This window comes from Coturnix japonica, chromosome 4, assembly GCF_054131305.1.
Source record: "Coturnix japonica strain WE chromosome 4, WE-NBRP24, whole genome shotgun sequence".
In the NCBI taxonomy this organism is placed as follows: domain Eukaryota; kingdom Metazoa; phylum Chordata; class Aves; order Galliformes; family Phasianidae; genus Coturnix; species Coturnix japonica.
In genome coordinates, this window is record NC_140666.1 from 65,230,958 (window position 1) to 65,245,520 (window position 14,563).

Sequence of the window (14,563 nt, forward strand, 5' to 3'; positions counted from 1 at the left end):
TTTCAGCCTTTGTTGCTGATGTTGTGAACCAGAAGTGACAGTCAGGTACTCAATTTAATCCTCCAGGGCTTGCCAGCTAGGCTTTCCTTATACAGCCAATAGAAAAGGGCTTGCCTGAAGCCCTCCTTGATGGCCTGTTTAGGATTCTGCTCAGTCACCATCTTGAGGAGCCTGTTTCTCTACAAAGAGACTAAAGACAGTCTTCGTTGGATACCTCCCTTTTTTTTATATACAAAATTATTTTTATGCAGCTGAAATCACTGCATGAGCTCTTCACATAATTATGGCTGTAACATTACTGGAAAATGAATGCTTCAAGCTGTTCCACTTGGAACAAACAGTAACTGTGCTGGCTACCAGGAGCAGTCAGGAGAGCATGGAACTTAGATGGTTACACTGCTAAGACACACGAAAACCCTTTTACACTCATAATGTGGTCCACTGTCTACTTACATCCTCACTGAACCAGCTGGTGTCAATTCAGCTGGATTCTCATTTCCTGCTAGGAGGCATCTGACAGGGTCACTGTAAGTAATTCACCTGTATTGTTGAGATTTTTAGGAAGTGCTAAAGTGTGGCGAAGTTTGGCATGAAAGGATTATAGTGCTGTCCTAATTTACAGCAGGTTTTAGTCTAGGAAAGCAGAAGTACTGCTGAGGTTTTTAAATCTCTTTCCACCTGCTTTCTCCATTTTGTCACAGGTGTTGTTACCTGAATTCAAAACTCAGATTGTGCTTCTGCAGTCTATTTTGTGTGCTGGTTTTCAGTGCTGGCTGTGCTTGATCACTAGCACTCAGGAATACTCAAGGTGGCTGTCCAGCTAGAAGTAGGGCTGGAGGAGAGGGGTAGAGTAAACATATGGCCTGTAACTGTACTAGGAAAATCCTGTTTCCTAAATACAGCTGTGCCACCAGAAAGTGTGTATCTGGCCTTCTAGTAGTTAATGCAGAGACTTGGGGGAAACAAACAACAACAAACTGTTGCCTGAAATGTGTGTCCACTAAGAAGCTGTGATAGTGTATGAGATAGCTGGGCAGTGCCTGCAAGCTGCATGCGGAACATGTCTGATTCCTTCCCGTGAGTGTGCCTGGACTTGTGTAGGAGGCTAAGTCGAAAGTGAGGAGTAACATTGCCTTGCAAGCTGGACTCGCCAGATTGGTTCTTGGGTCAGCAACACTGTGGTGAGCCAGAAATCCTGCAGTTGTGCACAGGCTATCATTATTATTTGTAATGCTTCCCATCTCAAAACCATGCTCGTGGGTTTGTTGCAGTTTCCAATGGACAACATAGGTCCTCTGCTCTGGGGCGTTTATCATCATTTCTTCAGGAAAAACTGCACCTTGGAGCCAACTTACAAACTATAAAGGTAGTATGTAAAAGCTCTCAACTGTTAACTTCAGTGATGCTGGGAAGACCTACTCTGTATGCTGGGTGCTACTCTGAATGTCAGATCACTTGCCTGAGGCTTTCTATAGCCTAAGGTCTATAATGGATGGTCATTTTTTCAAACCAAATCAAGTAACTGAGTAATTAAATCACCGACAGAACAACAGCATGGTGTAATTAGATTTCCTGTTATTACATGGAGCTTAAAACTTTGAGTTCTGCACTTAGAATTCAGAAGCCTTATCTTCTACAGAGAGAAGTTAACTCAGAGCTGATTGCCAACAATCTCCTTAACCTACCAAGAACAGGTTATTAGTCAGTTTTCCCACGTTGTCTTTAAGTGTTCATTGTTCGTTAACTGGAGAATGTCCTCAGTTTCTGGGTTCTTCAATAGATTGCTAAATGAGCATTACCAGCTGTAGTAATGATGAGAATATTCAATGGAAGTGGGCCAATGGCCAAGGTCCTCACTGCTTTGGTCATCATGTCTCATTGCAAACATTAGCAGAAGGATGGGTGCCCAACCACCTTATTGCATACATGGTTGAAATAACCAACTGTTGTTGAGCTTTTTGGCTTTCAACTCCCTCAGGCAATTGGTTTGTTTGAGCCTTTGTTAAAAAAGAAAGGGCCACAGTGTTCTTGCACTGTTTGACTGCGTTGCAACAACACTGGTAGCTGATGCCCAGGCATTCTTCATTGATGTACAGATCAAATGACAGCTGGGAGTGGCTTTCTGGGTGACGTCCCACATACGGTGATGTCAGCAAAAGATTTAAAAAATTCAGGTGTGGCACAATCTGCCAATTAAACTGATTAGTGCTTTGGTGAAGTTTTGAGAATGGAGCTTTGACTCTTCAGCTTTGCTTACTGAAGTGTTTTATGGAGTACTAGTTTTGCCTAGTGCTAGGCTTTTACTTGATGCCTTTGCTGAAGTGAGCTGTAAATTGAGGTAGGACCATACCAAGGGGCATGTGCTAGCTCTCTTGCTATCTGAGAAATCAGTTTCTACCTCACAAATGATCCTGACTGCTTGGAAGCTGTGATACTGGAAGAAGTCCTGTGACTTGTGGGATCAGGATGGAGTGCTTTGCTGCATTGTTGGCAGAAGTCAAAGCTTGTCAGGAGTCGATGGAAGCTGGACAGAAGGAACTGAAGCATGACGTGGAAACATCTCAAAAAGAAATCAGAACAGTGCTGGCACTGCAGAGGAGTGAGCAGCAGGTGAAAGAAGAACTGAAAGCAGAAATGAAATCTAGTCACTTGGATATAAGAAATGTACTTGAAGAAATCCAGCGAGTAAGGGAAGAGATGGAAGCTCGGTTAAATACTCAGGCTGATCTGGTCTTACTGATCAAAGAAGTGAGCACCAACTTAATATGTGTAGATAAGGCTTTCCAAAAGATGGAAGAAAGACGGGGAGGTTTTACCAGCCTGCACCTTCCTACAAAAGAAAATGTTGAACGTGGGTTTTTCTTTGAAAAATGCTTACACAAGACACACCTGAGTTTTCAAAAGCCTGTGGAAGCTGACAGCTTGGAAGAGGAACCTGAAAAGAAGGTGCTTAGTGGTAAGACAATGGTGACTGCAGAAGTGTGAGGAGAGAAGCAAGGTTGTTCTTATTTGAGCTTGTCAGATAGTTTGTTTTTGGCATTTGGAATGATTTTGATAAATTGCATCTCTGGCTAAAGAAATAATTTCTAGAAGATGTGGACATTACTACACAGACCTTCCTGGTATATGATAAGCAAAGAGAGGCTTTGATTTGGCTCTGCAAACAAAGTGAGTGACAGACGCTTCACCTGGTAAGCCAGCAGCGCACGAGATAGAGAGGCTTGGGATACCAGCAGTATCTGGCAAGTCCAGACGTAGCTGGCCGTTCAAGTACTGTGCTGTCCTGAAGCACTTAGGTGTAATGCAAACTAATGTATGAACGGTTCTCTGTTTCTTGTTCATGATCTCCTCTAAACCAGAGAATCTGTATGGAAAATAATTCTCTTTTACAAAAAAAAAGGAGAAAAGGAAAAAAAAAAGAGGGGGGGGGGGGAAACAAATTTTCTCATCAAAGAACAAATCTGTGGCTGCTGTCAATGTAGTGACCTCACAGGGAGTGGGAAGATTTCTGGACCTTTACAAGGTCATGGGATATTCTTTTTGCCAGCAAAAAGAGATGTGAGTGATTCAGTAATCAGAAGGCTCAATCTTTGCAAAATTACTGCTGCTGTTTTGATGGGAAGAAGGAGGATAATACCCCACATTGTTTGCTCTGTATGGATACTGTGCTGCATGCAAAACTTGAGAATCTATGACTTAAAATAGTCAAAAATTGAGCATCTCAAGTAGATTTGATACAGTGTTTTCTTGTCTACGGGAGAAGAGTCCAGAACCTAGCTAGAGGGAGGAAAAACATTTCGCATTCCAAGTCTGATTTGTCTAAAGGTGGCAATCAAAAATGGCAAAGCGAGGAGGACTTGAGCTGGTAACTGATACTGTCTTTAATTTAGAGTCTGTCATTGATATGTTATATCAGTGATTAGACTCTTGGTGCTTTGTTTTAATGAGAATATGGCTTTTGTTTTGACATCATTGCATGCCTTTATATAAATCTGGAAACAGTCTGTCATTGCCCAGAGGTACATGGGCCATAAATAAGCATTGGAGCACTGCTGGTGTTAATCTGTAGAGACAGTTCATGCTATGGAGGTTTCATGCTAGCTAAGAAATACTTTTCAACATTTGAAGTGGTTGTGCATAGCACACGTCTGATAAAATTGCCAACAGGAATGTCAGGGAATTTTTGTGTATGCTTTTTGTTCAGCTTTTTTTAGTATAGTATCCAGAGTTGGCTTGGGTGGATGTTGGAATAAACATCTCTGAACCGCCTTGGTGTTCTGGGCACTGCAGTAAAACCAGTGACTGGCAAGCTGGTGAAGGCTGGCTGAACTGTGGGAAGAGCAGCTGTCTGATTGCTGTGTTGCTTGTGGTTAGCTGTTGTATCAGCGTATTTAAATAAAAACAACTTCATTAGGTAACTGTATCTGATATAACTACTTTCCCGAGTGCATCTTGTCTGCAGTCCTTTGTGGAAGTTTAAAGTGGCTTTGTCAGGGTCGTAACAAATTGATGTTAGTCATTTCATACATTTAATTAAGTAATGACATGAGTACCTGTATTAGTGAGTTTACCAAGCACCTTTAAATCAGGAATAGTGCTTGAATTATCTTTGTTGTAAGGGGAGCATTCAGAGAGGGAGGTGGAATAAATTGTAAGTAGGAGTACATGAGCTACTTAGGTAGGGAAGGGCTGAACATACATGTTTATTCTCTAGTCTCTGCCTTGTTGGTTTGCTGTTTTTTTTTCCCCTCTCCCCTTAATTAATGTCTCTACTGACTAATTTACTTTTTCTTTAACAACCTTCAGAAGCCGACAGGTATTTGCTACTAATATAGTATTTGATGTGAGACTGCTGGGAATCTAACAAGAAGGCTATCAAAATTGCACCCTCTTTTCATGTAAAGAGATCTATTTCAAAAGGCATTGTGCCTGTACTGTGAGAAAATAACTAGTCAGGTTCATTGAAAGGATGGTAAAAATAAGCTACCTAGAACAGGCAAATGAATTTGATTTGCTTGGCTCTACTGATCAGAATTTGTCTTTTGATTTGGGTTATATTGACACCTTTTAACTGCTCTGCTGTTAATCTGCAATGCGTATTTCTAATTGAAAATTTACTCTGCAACAGTCAGCATCTCCAAAGCTCCAAGAATACAAGAGTATCTGAACGCTATAAAACAATGTGCTGACTTTTCTCTAACTAAAAGGGAAGGCAGAACCTCTTGCCTAGAGTGGATTTATTTGAAAATGTGAAGGCCCTTCACACCCTGCTCAGCAAGAGACGTGCGGATGGCATAAATATATTGAACAGGAAACATTATTTCACGTGTATTAAAAATGAGTGAAGTCTGTGCAAGACTGATGTTTTAATGCAATAGACGATGTGTTGGTTAGATTAACAATAAAGCTTTGGCTCTCCATTAATGTCTTCGAGCCTTTTACTGCTGGGACTATTCAAGTGTCACTTGACAACCTTCATACCAGATGTTTGGGCTTCAAAAGGATTCATTAGCAACTACTTCTAGTCCATTAATTTGTCTCTCTCTCCCCACACATTCCTGTTCTTATTTCCTCTAAATCTCACCTCTCAGGTTTTGTTACTTTATCTTGTTAAGTTGAAACTGTATAAAGCAATCTGCGTAGATGTCTTCATTAAAATGCCACGGGATACTTGTGTGTTGCATCAACCTTTTATTGCAAAAGTTTTTGCTTGTTCCATGCATGATCAAAAGGGGAAGTGCTGTGCTAACTTTTCAGTCCAAAGGCAGGGAGAAACCTGTAACATCTGCGGTGTTTATGAATTGAGCACTGGATTATGTAATGTGGTTTCTTTCCTCTGACACTATGTGATTGTGTACTGTGAAGAGATTGAGGTTGCACTGTTACTAAGAGTATTAAATGAGCTGTGCAATTCTTGGTCTGTAAGGAGTGGCAGGGCATAGTTGAAATGTATTTCAAATTGTAGAGCGTTTTAAAGTACCATCTTTGTGAATGAAACTGCTGACACTAAGAAGATGTTGAAAGATCTTTGGTTAACGGAGCTCAACCCTGAGCTGTAGAGTGGAGTTTTTGCAGTGAACATTTTGAAAGGAAGGAAAACATAAGTGAAAGTAGAGAAGAAGTGCTTTAGTATTCACTGCTACATTAGAGTATAGAAAACTTGAAATTCACATTGCAAACAGAAGAGACCATTAAGAGAGCAGTAAGTCACTGTACAGGTAGGATGACAGAAATCTTGTGTTTTATGAAAATATTTATTCAAAGCACTGTGTGAGCAGTATGCTGAAAGGTAAACCACAGATTATATGAAGGTAAGAGTGAAGAGCAAAGTGTTGTATGTGAGGTTATGGTGCTAGAACCTAAGCTGGCAGATGGTATCATCAGCTCTGCAGTGCTATTGAAATAACTGTTTCTCCTGGTTAATGTTTCAGGCAGTGTTTTCTTTTGTACTGAGCTTTAAGCTTTGATGAGACATGAAGTGTATATTAATTAATTGCTGTTGTTTTTGTTATTTCAGTTGACAAGGGCAAGCAGCGGAGTCCTAAAAGCTCATGCATACAGACCCAAACCTCCACGGATGTGCATTCAACTGGCACAAAAATAGCTGAGTTGGCACAGTACAAAACAAAATGTGAGAACCAAAGTGGAATCATCCTGCAGCTCAAGAAATTCTTGTCAAGCAGTAACCAGAAGTTTGAAGCATTGACAGTTGTGATCCAGCACCTCCAGTCTGAGGTAAAAACATAGAACCAGTATGTACTAGTTTTAGTATGTTCGACTGTTCTCAACGGTGGTTTTTGAATATATTAGTGCAGTGATAAATAATGTCTGTTTCCACTCCAGTTGCTGCATTCTTGTATCTTCCTCCTCCTATAATTCTTATTAATTTTTTTCTTTTACACATTTGTTACATTGCAACTGCAGTTAACTGTCAGCTGTAGGCCTCTACTTAATGGTGCTATTATAACAGAATGCCCTGGTGTTAGTGTGGTTTTTAATAAATATTAATATATATTTATAGTCTAGAAATAGTTTTAAGTTGCATATTAAATAGAATGAAAGCTATTTTTTCTCTACTTCCTATCTGTCTTTCCACAGAAAACTTGCTCCTGGCTTCAGTTGGATAGAAGGAGGTAAAAAAAGACAGTTTTACTGACTCTTTGTAGTCTCGCATATTTTTGTGAGAAGACATTCTTAAAAGTTTATAGTCCTTCATGGCTGAGCACCTCTCCAAGTGTACACTTCTAGTTCTGCCCCTGTAGGGAAGACTACTGAAACAGAAAATCTTCATGATTTTGCTTTATCTGACATTGGATTCCAGGGTAGATAGAGTGGATACATTTTTGAGCAATTGAGAATGTAGTGCAGGGTGTTAATGGATGTATTTATTGAATCTATTTATTGATTGCTAATAATCTATTAATTAGTGTTGTCTTAAAGTTATTTACTTTAATTTGGAAACAACACCACCACTGGAAGTACACCTGGAACTTAGAGTGGGATTAATCTGATGTGTTTTAATGCTTGTTTGTCCTATCTGATGTATGGACTCACTTTGTATGTTTGATAAAATACAAGAAAATGTTGGTCTGCTTTGAAATGTTTTGAGAGTAGAGAAATCTGGAGCTTAGGAAATTACAGCATTTATGGATTTATGCTGCAGTGGTTGATGTAGACTTTATTAGCAGTTTATTTTGCATATGTAGCTAATGTTCCCAGATTGATACCAGGTGTATGTTAACAGATTCCATTTGCAGTGATTTCACAGTTCACTATGCAAAAACAACACCAAGTTGTTTTAGGATGCTGCTAGAAACATAACATTCTTTTTTAATGGAATAATATCTGCTCACTCTCAACAACTAAAAATATTGCTTTATGGTTAAGTTCAAGTCTGGTCAATTCAGTTAAGAGCAAATGGGGTTTTGTGTGTGTGTGTGTGTTTGGTTTTTTTTGTTTGTTTTCCTTATTAAACTCTGAATTGGAACACCTTTCTCTAATAAAAGATTTTCAGAGCAATTTGATTCAGGAATTTTGGATGCCCATCATCTAATCTGAAATTGTGACATTTTTCCTGCTAAACTTCTACTCAGTCTTTTAATTAATTGATAATAAGTAATTTAATTTTTGCTAGCTTTGTAAAATTAAAAGTCTAGGCATAGGCTCTTCTCTCAAATATTTTGTGTTTGCAGCATCTTAAATGTCAGGAATACTTTGTAAATCTTTATCGAATACGTAGGAAATCTTAGTATATACTTTCAGGCTTTTTTTACAGTGTGTTTACCATTTAAGCATTATTTCCTTGCAAATAATGGGAATGATTATTTTTAAAAGTGTCTAAGACAGAAAAGTGAGAAGAGCTATATGAGAGAAAGTAATAATTTTGCTGCTTCTTTCTTTTCAGTATTGTCTGGTGGGTGGAAAGAGAAATTCCATTTATTTTTAATGATATAAAATGAGTAGTCATGAAAAGCTGAGCATAAGCAATTGAAAACTGGGCTTAAAATGGCATATTTATTTGCTTTTAGTTATTTCACTTCTTGATGTTCTCTCCCATGATAAGATGGTTCCACTCTTACTGTACTTACTGTAGGATTCAGAAGGACTGTTATGGTTGATAGAATTGATACCTTGAAATCTGCTAATTAGCTGCAGAAGCATTCTGTACAATTTCTGTATTTTAGTGAAAAATGTGAAGGGTAACAAGTTTTTTGTTTGTTTCTCATTCTTTTCTGATGGAATGTGGGTTTTCCTTTAGCTAACCTAAGCACAAGTGGCCACGCATTTCTTTTTTGCAAGTAGGTCTTGGAGACCTTTTTTGATGTAGTTTGTGAATGTGCTCAATTAGTTGAGGGAGAAACTTTCAGTTAAGTATAGCTCAAACTGAAAGTCCCTGCCTTAACTGCCACAGAACCAGCAGAAAGTATCTTCAGCTCTTACAAAAGTAGCTTGCAGGTTTTCTAGTTGAAAAAAGTAATAAATAAATATATATATATACGCTTAGCTGAGCAACAAGATTGTGCTTCCATTCCTCCTCCTTGAGCAAGTATGAAGTAACACAGAGCAGCCTGAGCTGATAAAATACCATGCTGTCATCAGGAGGTCCCACTCTTGGCTGCTTGTCTGCCCCTGCTGAAGGCTGATTCAGCTTGCAGCTACCAGAAAGCTACCCCAGCCAAAGAGAGAGCATTTCTTTGCCAAATTAGTGACATGGACCCTTCTTCCTGGTTGGAGGCAGGGGCTGAGGGCAGTCTGTGCTGTCAGATAGTGAAAAGAGCTGGGCTGTGCTGCTGCATTGCTTCAAAGCTTTATGTTTTAGCCAGAGTTTCTTGACAGAACTTACCTTAGCCTCTTGTATTCCCCATGGAAGTAAGAATTGACAAAGCTGAAGTTAGTAGGGGAGATGATTCAACTGCTGCTATTTTTCCTTTTTCCCTCCAAGAGCTCCTGATGCTTTTCTGCACAAAAGTTTAAAGTTGCTTTTATGCGCTCGTTTGCAATGGGATAGCCAGGGACAAAATTAGAATGTGCTGGCAATCACTTATGTCAGAAGTGCAGCCAGCCCTCTGGAGTGAAGTTGCAAGGCTGCTGTCTAAGGGTTAAATGAGACTGTGAGGTTGCTGTTCTGTTTCCAGCTGAGCAGGAATCTGCCACAAAACTCTGTGTGAGTTCAAACGTGTTTGCTACAAGCATTATCGTGGAGCTGTCAATATTAACAGCTGGCTCTGATAATACCTTACCACTTGAGCTGTCAGTGTTTATCCAGATGATTTGTGTGCCTTTACCAAGACTGTACTGAATTTGAGTATGTGTCTTCGAGATGAGCCAGTACACAGTGGTTATTATGTGAAACCCAATTTCTGTTGAGCAGGAGATCCTGTTGCAATGAATTTTCACTAGATTAAAACCCTGATGGCAGACTAAACACAGTATAGCAAGGTGTCTGGCAAGAACATCAAACTGCACCAAGTTTTGTTAGATAATTGTGTGTACACTGTGTTAAAAGCATGTTTCAAAAGCAAGCTAGTCTGTCTAGATGGCTATTCCCCTCCTAAACCTCTGGTAGTTCCTGCAACTCTGTCACCTCTTCCTTTTTTTTAATGTTCAAACAGGAAAGGAAAAGTGACAGTACAGTGGAAATAGTGAATATACGATAGTGCAAAGGAAAGCAGTCTTCCATTAAACTTTAATTACATAATCTCTGAATTATGCAGCACAACGTTTGAATCTTAGTAGCTGTGTGTACTGAAACATTGAAAGTACAGTTTAAGACATTTAGTGAAAGAGGCTGTGGCTCAGGTTATGGAATCTGCACTCAATCTGCACAGCTTGGTGCCCACCAGGGAGAGCCAGCTCAGGAACCCCATCAGGAAGTTGAGGGGAGGGAGAGTACACAAAATAAAACAGAAGCAATCAAACAACAATGAAACTATTCTGTGTCTGGCTTCATAGGCTAGTGTCCATACCCAAAGTTTTATGGGCTTTTCCCATGTTAACTCTAGGAAGGAATGAGAAATCATCAGTGTGTGAGGCAGGAGTGTGGGCCTGAGAAGCTCTCAGCAGTATGGGCTCAGATTAAGCCACTATTGCTTTGGGACTGTTGGGTTTGTTCGTTTGTTTTGTTTTACTGTGGTTTTTATTTGTCACTTTGTTTTTGTTAACTCAGTACTGAATTGGTCTTAAAATCTGGTTTTGTCTCTTCTAAAGCTGTTGAGGGAAGGCTTGCCCCTCAAGTGAAGAGAAAGTGTATTGCCTAAACTGTTTGGTTGATTTTGAAAGTGTGAATTGACTTTTTATCCTCATGTTTGAATGCATACATCTTAATTGCCACTTAGAGAAGTATTCAAGTTAAAAAAAGTTTTATTAATACACAGGTCTGTTTTTCTAGTGTAAGAAAATAAATCTTTTTCAAGTGATTCAAGAGCACTTCCCAGAAGATTCAGTAATAGACTTAAGCATTAGAACTGTGCCTGTGGTGCAGAAATGAACAGAAACCAAACTTTACTGCTGTCCTTCTCTTGGCATGCTTGTGAGAAGACTGGAGTTTACAATTCAAATTTTACTTTGGAATGACTATGGTGACTTCTTTAAGCAGTTTTTGTCGCAGGAGCAATGTAATTTGTGGGGCTAAGGAGCGTGGACAAGTAATATGGGGGTACCATTAATTGTGGACATGATACAGGAAGCAACATTAGTAATGAGCTAGAAATTGTGAGGCTGAGATGGTCTTTAGTATTTCTAGGTGGAAATAAAAGTCCACCATTATTCCATGAGCTACTATAGCTGGCATTTCCTGATGCATAGATGACTGTAAGAGTCAGGGTGATAGTTTCCTTGGGAATCTCCTGGCGCTTGAGGAGTTTTTTCTGTGCACAGAGAAACATGCATCAGAATAATTTCTCCTGACCTTTATGAAAGTGTAACAGAAAATGTTCATTAGGTGAGAATATGCATATCCTTGCGGAATTGAAGTATAAATTACATCACTAAAACCAAAACCCTTAGTGGTAAACAGAAGAGTTTTGGAACAATCACATTTTTGGTGTATAAATATGAAATATGTTGGCTGAGCCATTAAGCACAAGCTGCCTGCCTGTGAGTTTTAAATTTATAATTTTGACCTTCCAGAACCTAACATCAGACTTGTCTGGTTTTCATTAGGATGCTCATTCAAAATGCACTTCTGCTTTTCAGGTCTGGGTTTTGAAAATATGGATGCCTCTTTCTTCAAAAGAGAGAATGGGGATATACTGAGATAATTTGTGTTTCTTCACATTAAAAAGTATAAAGCATCTTCCCCTTTAGAGAAAACCTGGGCTCTGGAACCTTTGATCTTCTTACAGGGAGCTGTTAGGAAGCAAAGAGGTTTCAAGTAATTCTCAAGTTGTCTGTAATGTGGAGCTGCCAACCAATAGCAACCTTTCAGCAGCAGAATATTTATGGCAACTTTGAAATTTGGTGACCTCTTAACTGTCCAGCTTCTTGAAGGACGCTTCAGTCCAGGTGTGGTTGAGTGTTCAGAAAGAACTGGGAGTCCTTTCCTCTTGCTACTCTTAACAAAAGGTGTGTTGGGAATACAAGTCTTTGAGTCCAAAGCAGGCTTGATGTCTCAGGCACCCAGCTTTGCCTTCCATGAGGAAGCCTGTTCCCATCCCTACCTTGTTATTTCTCCTAATTTTTATTTATGTATTTATTTAAGACGACGCAAAGTTAATTACACAGTAGCAATCTAGGTGTATCCCTTAAAATTGGAAATGAAAGGAGGGGCTAGTGAAAGAAATTACAGTAACATCGTTGTGCTTTTCTATACTGCCTTTGCAGATGAAATTCTAAACATCTTGAAAGGACTTAAAGCAGATACTGTAATGTTTCACTCAAACATACAATTTCAAATCTTAACATTCTAAATAAACATAAACATGATTAAAATTTCATAGATGTTAGAATTTATGCCAAAGCTGCGTGGTATCTGTTTGAAACATTGTCTATTGCTTGAATCAGATGAATTGAGACAAGCTTCAGAAAATGCTGAAGAATGGAATGAGCAATTACTCAAATACGGTGAATTTACTTGCTTATGAGATCAGAATTTTCACAGGGAAGAGAAGTCATTCTGTATGACGTGTTCTAACTGATATCACAGTTCAGAAATCTTTCAGAGTAAGAAAATGGGCTATAAAGATCAATAGTGGATATTACTGTATCTAGACCTAACTTTGGAAGACAGTGTTCCCGTATGGTGCTAAGAACCCATCTAAAGTTTGTAAAAGCCTGAAGAGCTCACAACTGTAATACCCATGTTAAATATGAGGTGACTCATAGGAATCCTGTTTGGCTGGTTCTGTGCTTTAGTGTTTCACATACTAAACATCAGGGAATGAATACTTCATTCTCCGTAGAAGTATCTAGCAAATGAGAGAAGTCAAATATTGTAAGTTACAGTAAGTCTCTCTTAGCTGCTCAAGGAAGCATAATCTGAGGCTTAATTTAATTCTCTTTGAAGCAGTAAGTCAAGGACAGGTGATAATTTATTGCTTGTTTTGTCTTATTAAAAGGCAACATGCCTAACAATATCAAGTAGTTTGAGAGTAGTAATTTCATGCTAGATTTACTGATTTGAGATGATTAATGTCATTTTCAGTAATTGCAGTAATAATCTATTTCTCCATTCAAAAATGCACTTGGGGCAGAGGGTAAAGGCTGTTTCATTTGCCACTTCCTTGGCTAACTTCTTTAGCTTGTTTTGCCTCTGAGATTTATTTAGAGGACAGGGCTTTGCCAGCAAGGTAGAGTACTTCTACCAGTTCCTGCTCCTAATGTAAGGACCAAAATAATCAATTCTCATTTAATACCACAGAGCGGATGTGAATGACCTTTTTTTACCCTTTCATAACTACTTTTGAGTTATAGCTGATGACATGTAAGAGACTGGAGTTTACACAAAGGCGTGACTCAGTTTCTACATTATGGCTGGTGATCTTTTCTTGGCTGCTGCAGCACAGAGATGGAGCAAGCTTCACTTATTAGTGCTTTGTCTGGTTGAGGGGAGTATCTGTTTGGATGAGAGCGATTCACCCTTTGCTGGGAATTGTTGACAACTGAGCCCACTCAAGTAATAATAAAAATAGTTAAATGATAATCTGTTCCTCTGTACAAAGAAGGTCAGTGTCCTGTAAGGTGTAAGCTCTAACGTTACAGAATTGCTTGCAAATAACCATTATTTATTTATTCATTTATTTAAAATAGTCAATGTTTCCCTCTGAATGAGGTTTCAGGAGTAAGTGCTTGTGGTTTGATATCAGATGGCTTTCAAAACCAGCCCTTCCTTTCCTGGAATCAAATTAATTTGACCTTATATATGACAGTAAAGCACACAGATGCTTCCATTCTTTGCTGCCCTGGTGAATTTCTGTCTTACGCATTCTGAACAAGTTTTATTTAGTCTTTTCTAACAGAATGTTTTATAAAACAGCTAGTGCATTTTATATGTTGAAGGTTGTTTGCCTCCCATATTTGTCGACTCTTGAAGTGACTTGTTTAGGAGGTCTATTAGTGATAAAGCTAGACCACTGATCTACAGCCATCCTTAGCAGAGATGCTTCCAACCTTTCAGTTCTGCCTGTAGCAGGTATAACTACTGCCTTTAAGTATGACTCAAAGCTTCCTGTGTTTGTGCATGCCATGGAGTGCTGTGTAGTAGCATCATCTCAGCCTTGTTCCCTCTTCTGTTGGCAGGGACCGTGTTGCTTCGCAGCCTTAGGAGAAGAATATCCCAGTATAAGCAGGGATGTTTGTCATGAAAAGAGTTCCACAGTACAAGCTTATTTCTTGAAATATTTCAGAACTGAACATGGGATGTGGCTGTTCCGTAGTAAATATGCTGGTATTTTGCATTGTTCTGTTGGAGCCATGCACGGTACTTGTTCCAAACCAGAAAGTGAACATTTACAGTACAAGGCTGCACAAGATATAGAAAGATTAATCTGAGAATTGAGAAAGTGGTGGGACTTTGTAGAACAACAGTTGTTTGGAGTTTGCTAAGTTGGAAATGCTGCAGAAATCC

At 39.1% G+C, this 14,563-nt stretch overlaps 1 protein-coding gene across 6 annotated transcripts in view; it reads left to right on the forward strand.

The window, feature by feature from the left end:
* MTUS1 (microtubule associated scaffold protein 1) overlaps positions 1-14,563 on the forward strand; it is a 109,294-nt gene that overhangs the window by 75,741 nt on the left and 18,990 nt on the right. For all 6 annotated transcript variants that reach the window (XM_015862199.2, XM_085545340.1, XM_015862198.3 and 3 more), the window contains one exon: positions 6,518-6,735. In XM_015862199.2, coding sequence (XP_015717685.2) covers positions 6,518-6,735 — 218 coding nt within the window. The remainder of the gene's footprint in view (positions 1-6,517; positions 6,736-14,563) is intronic.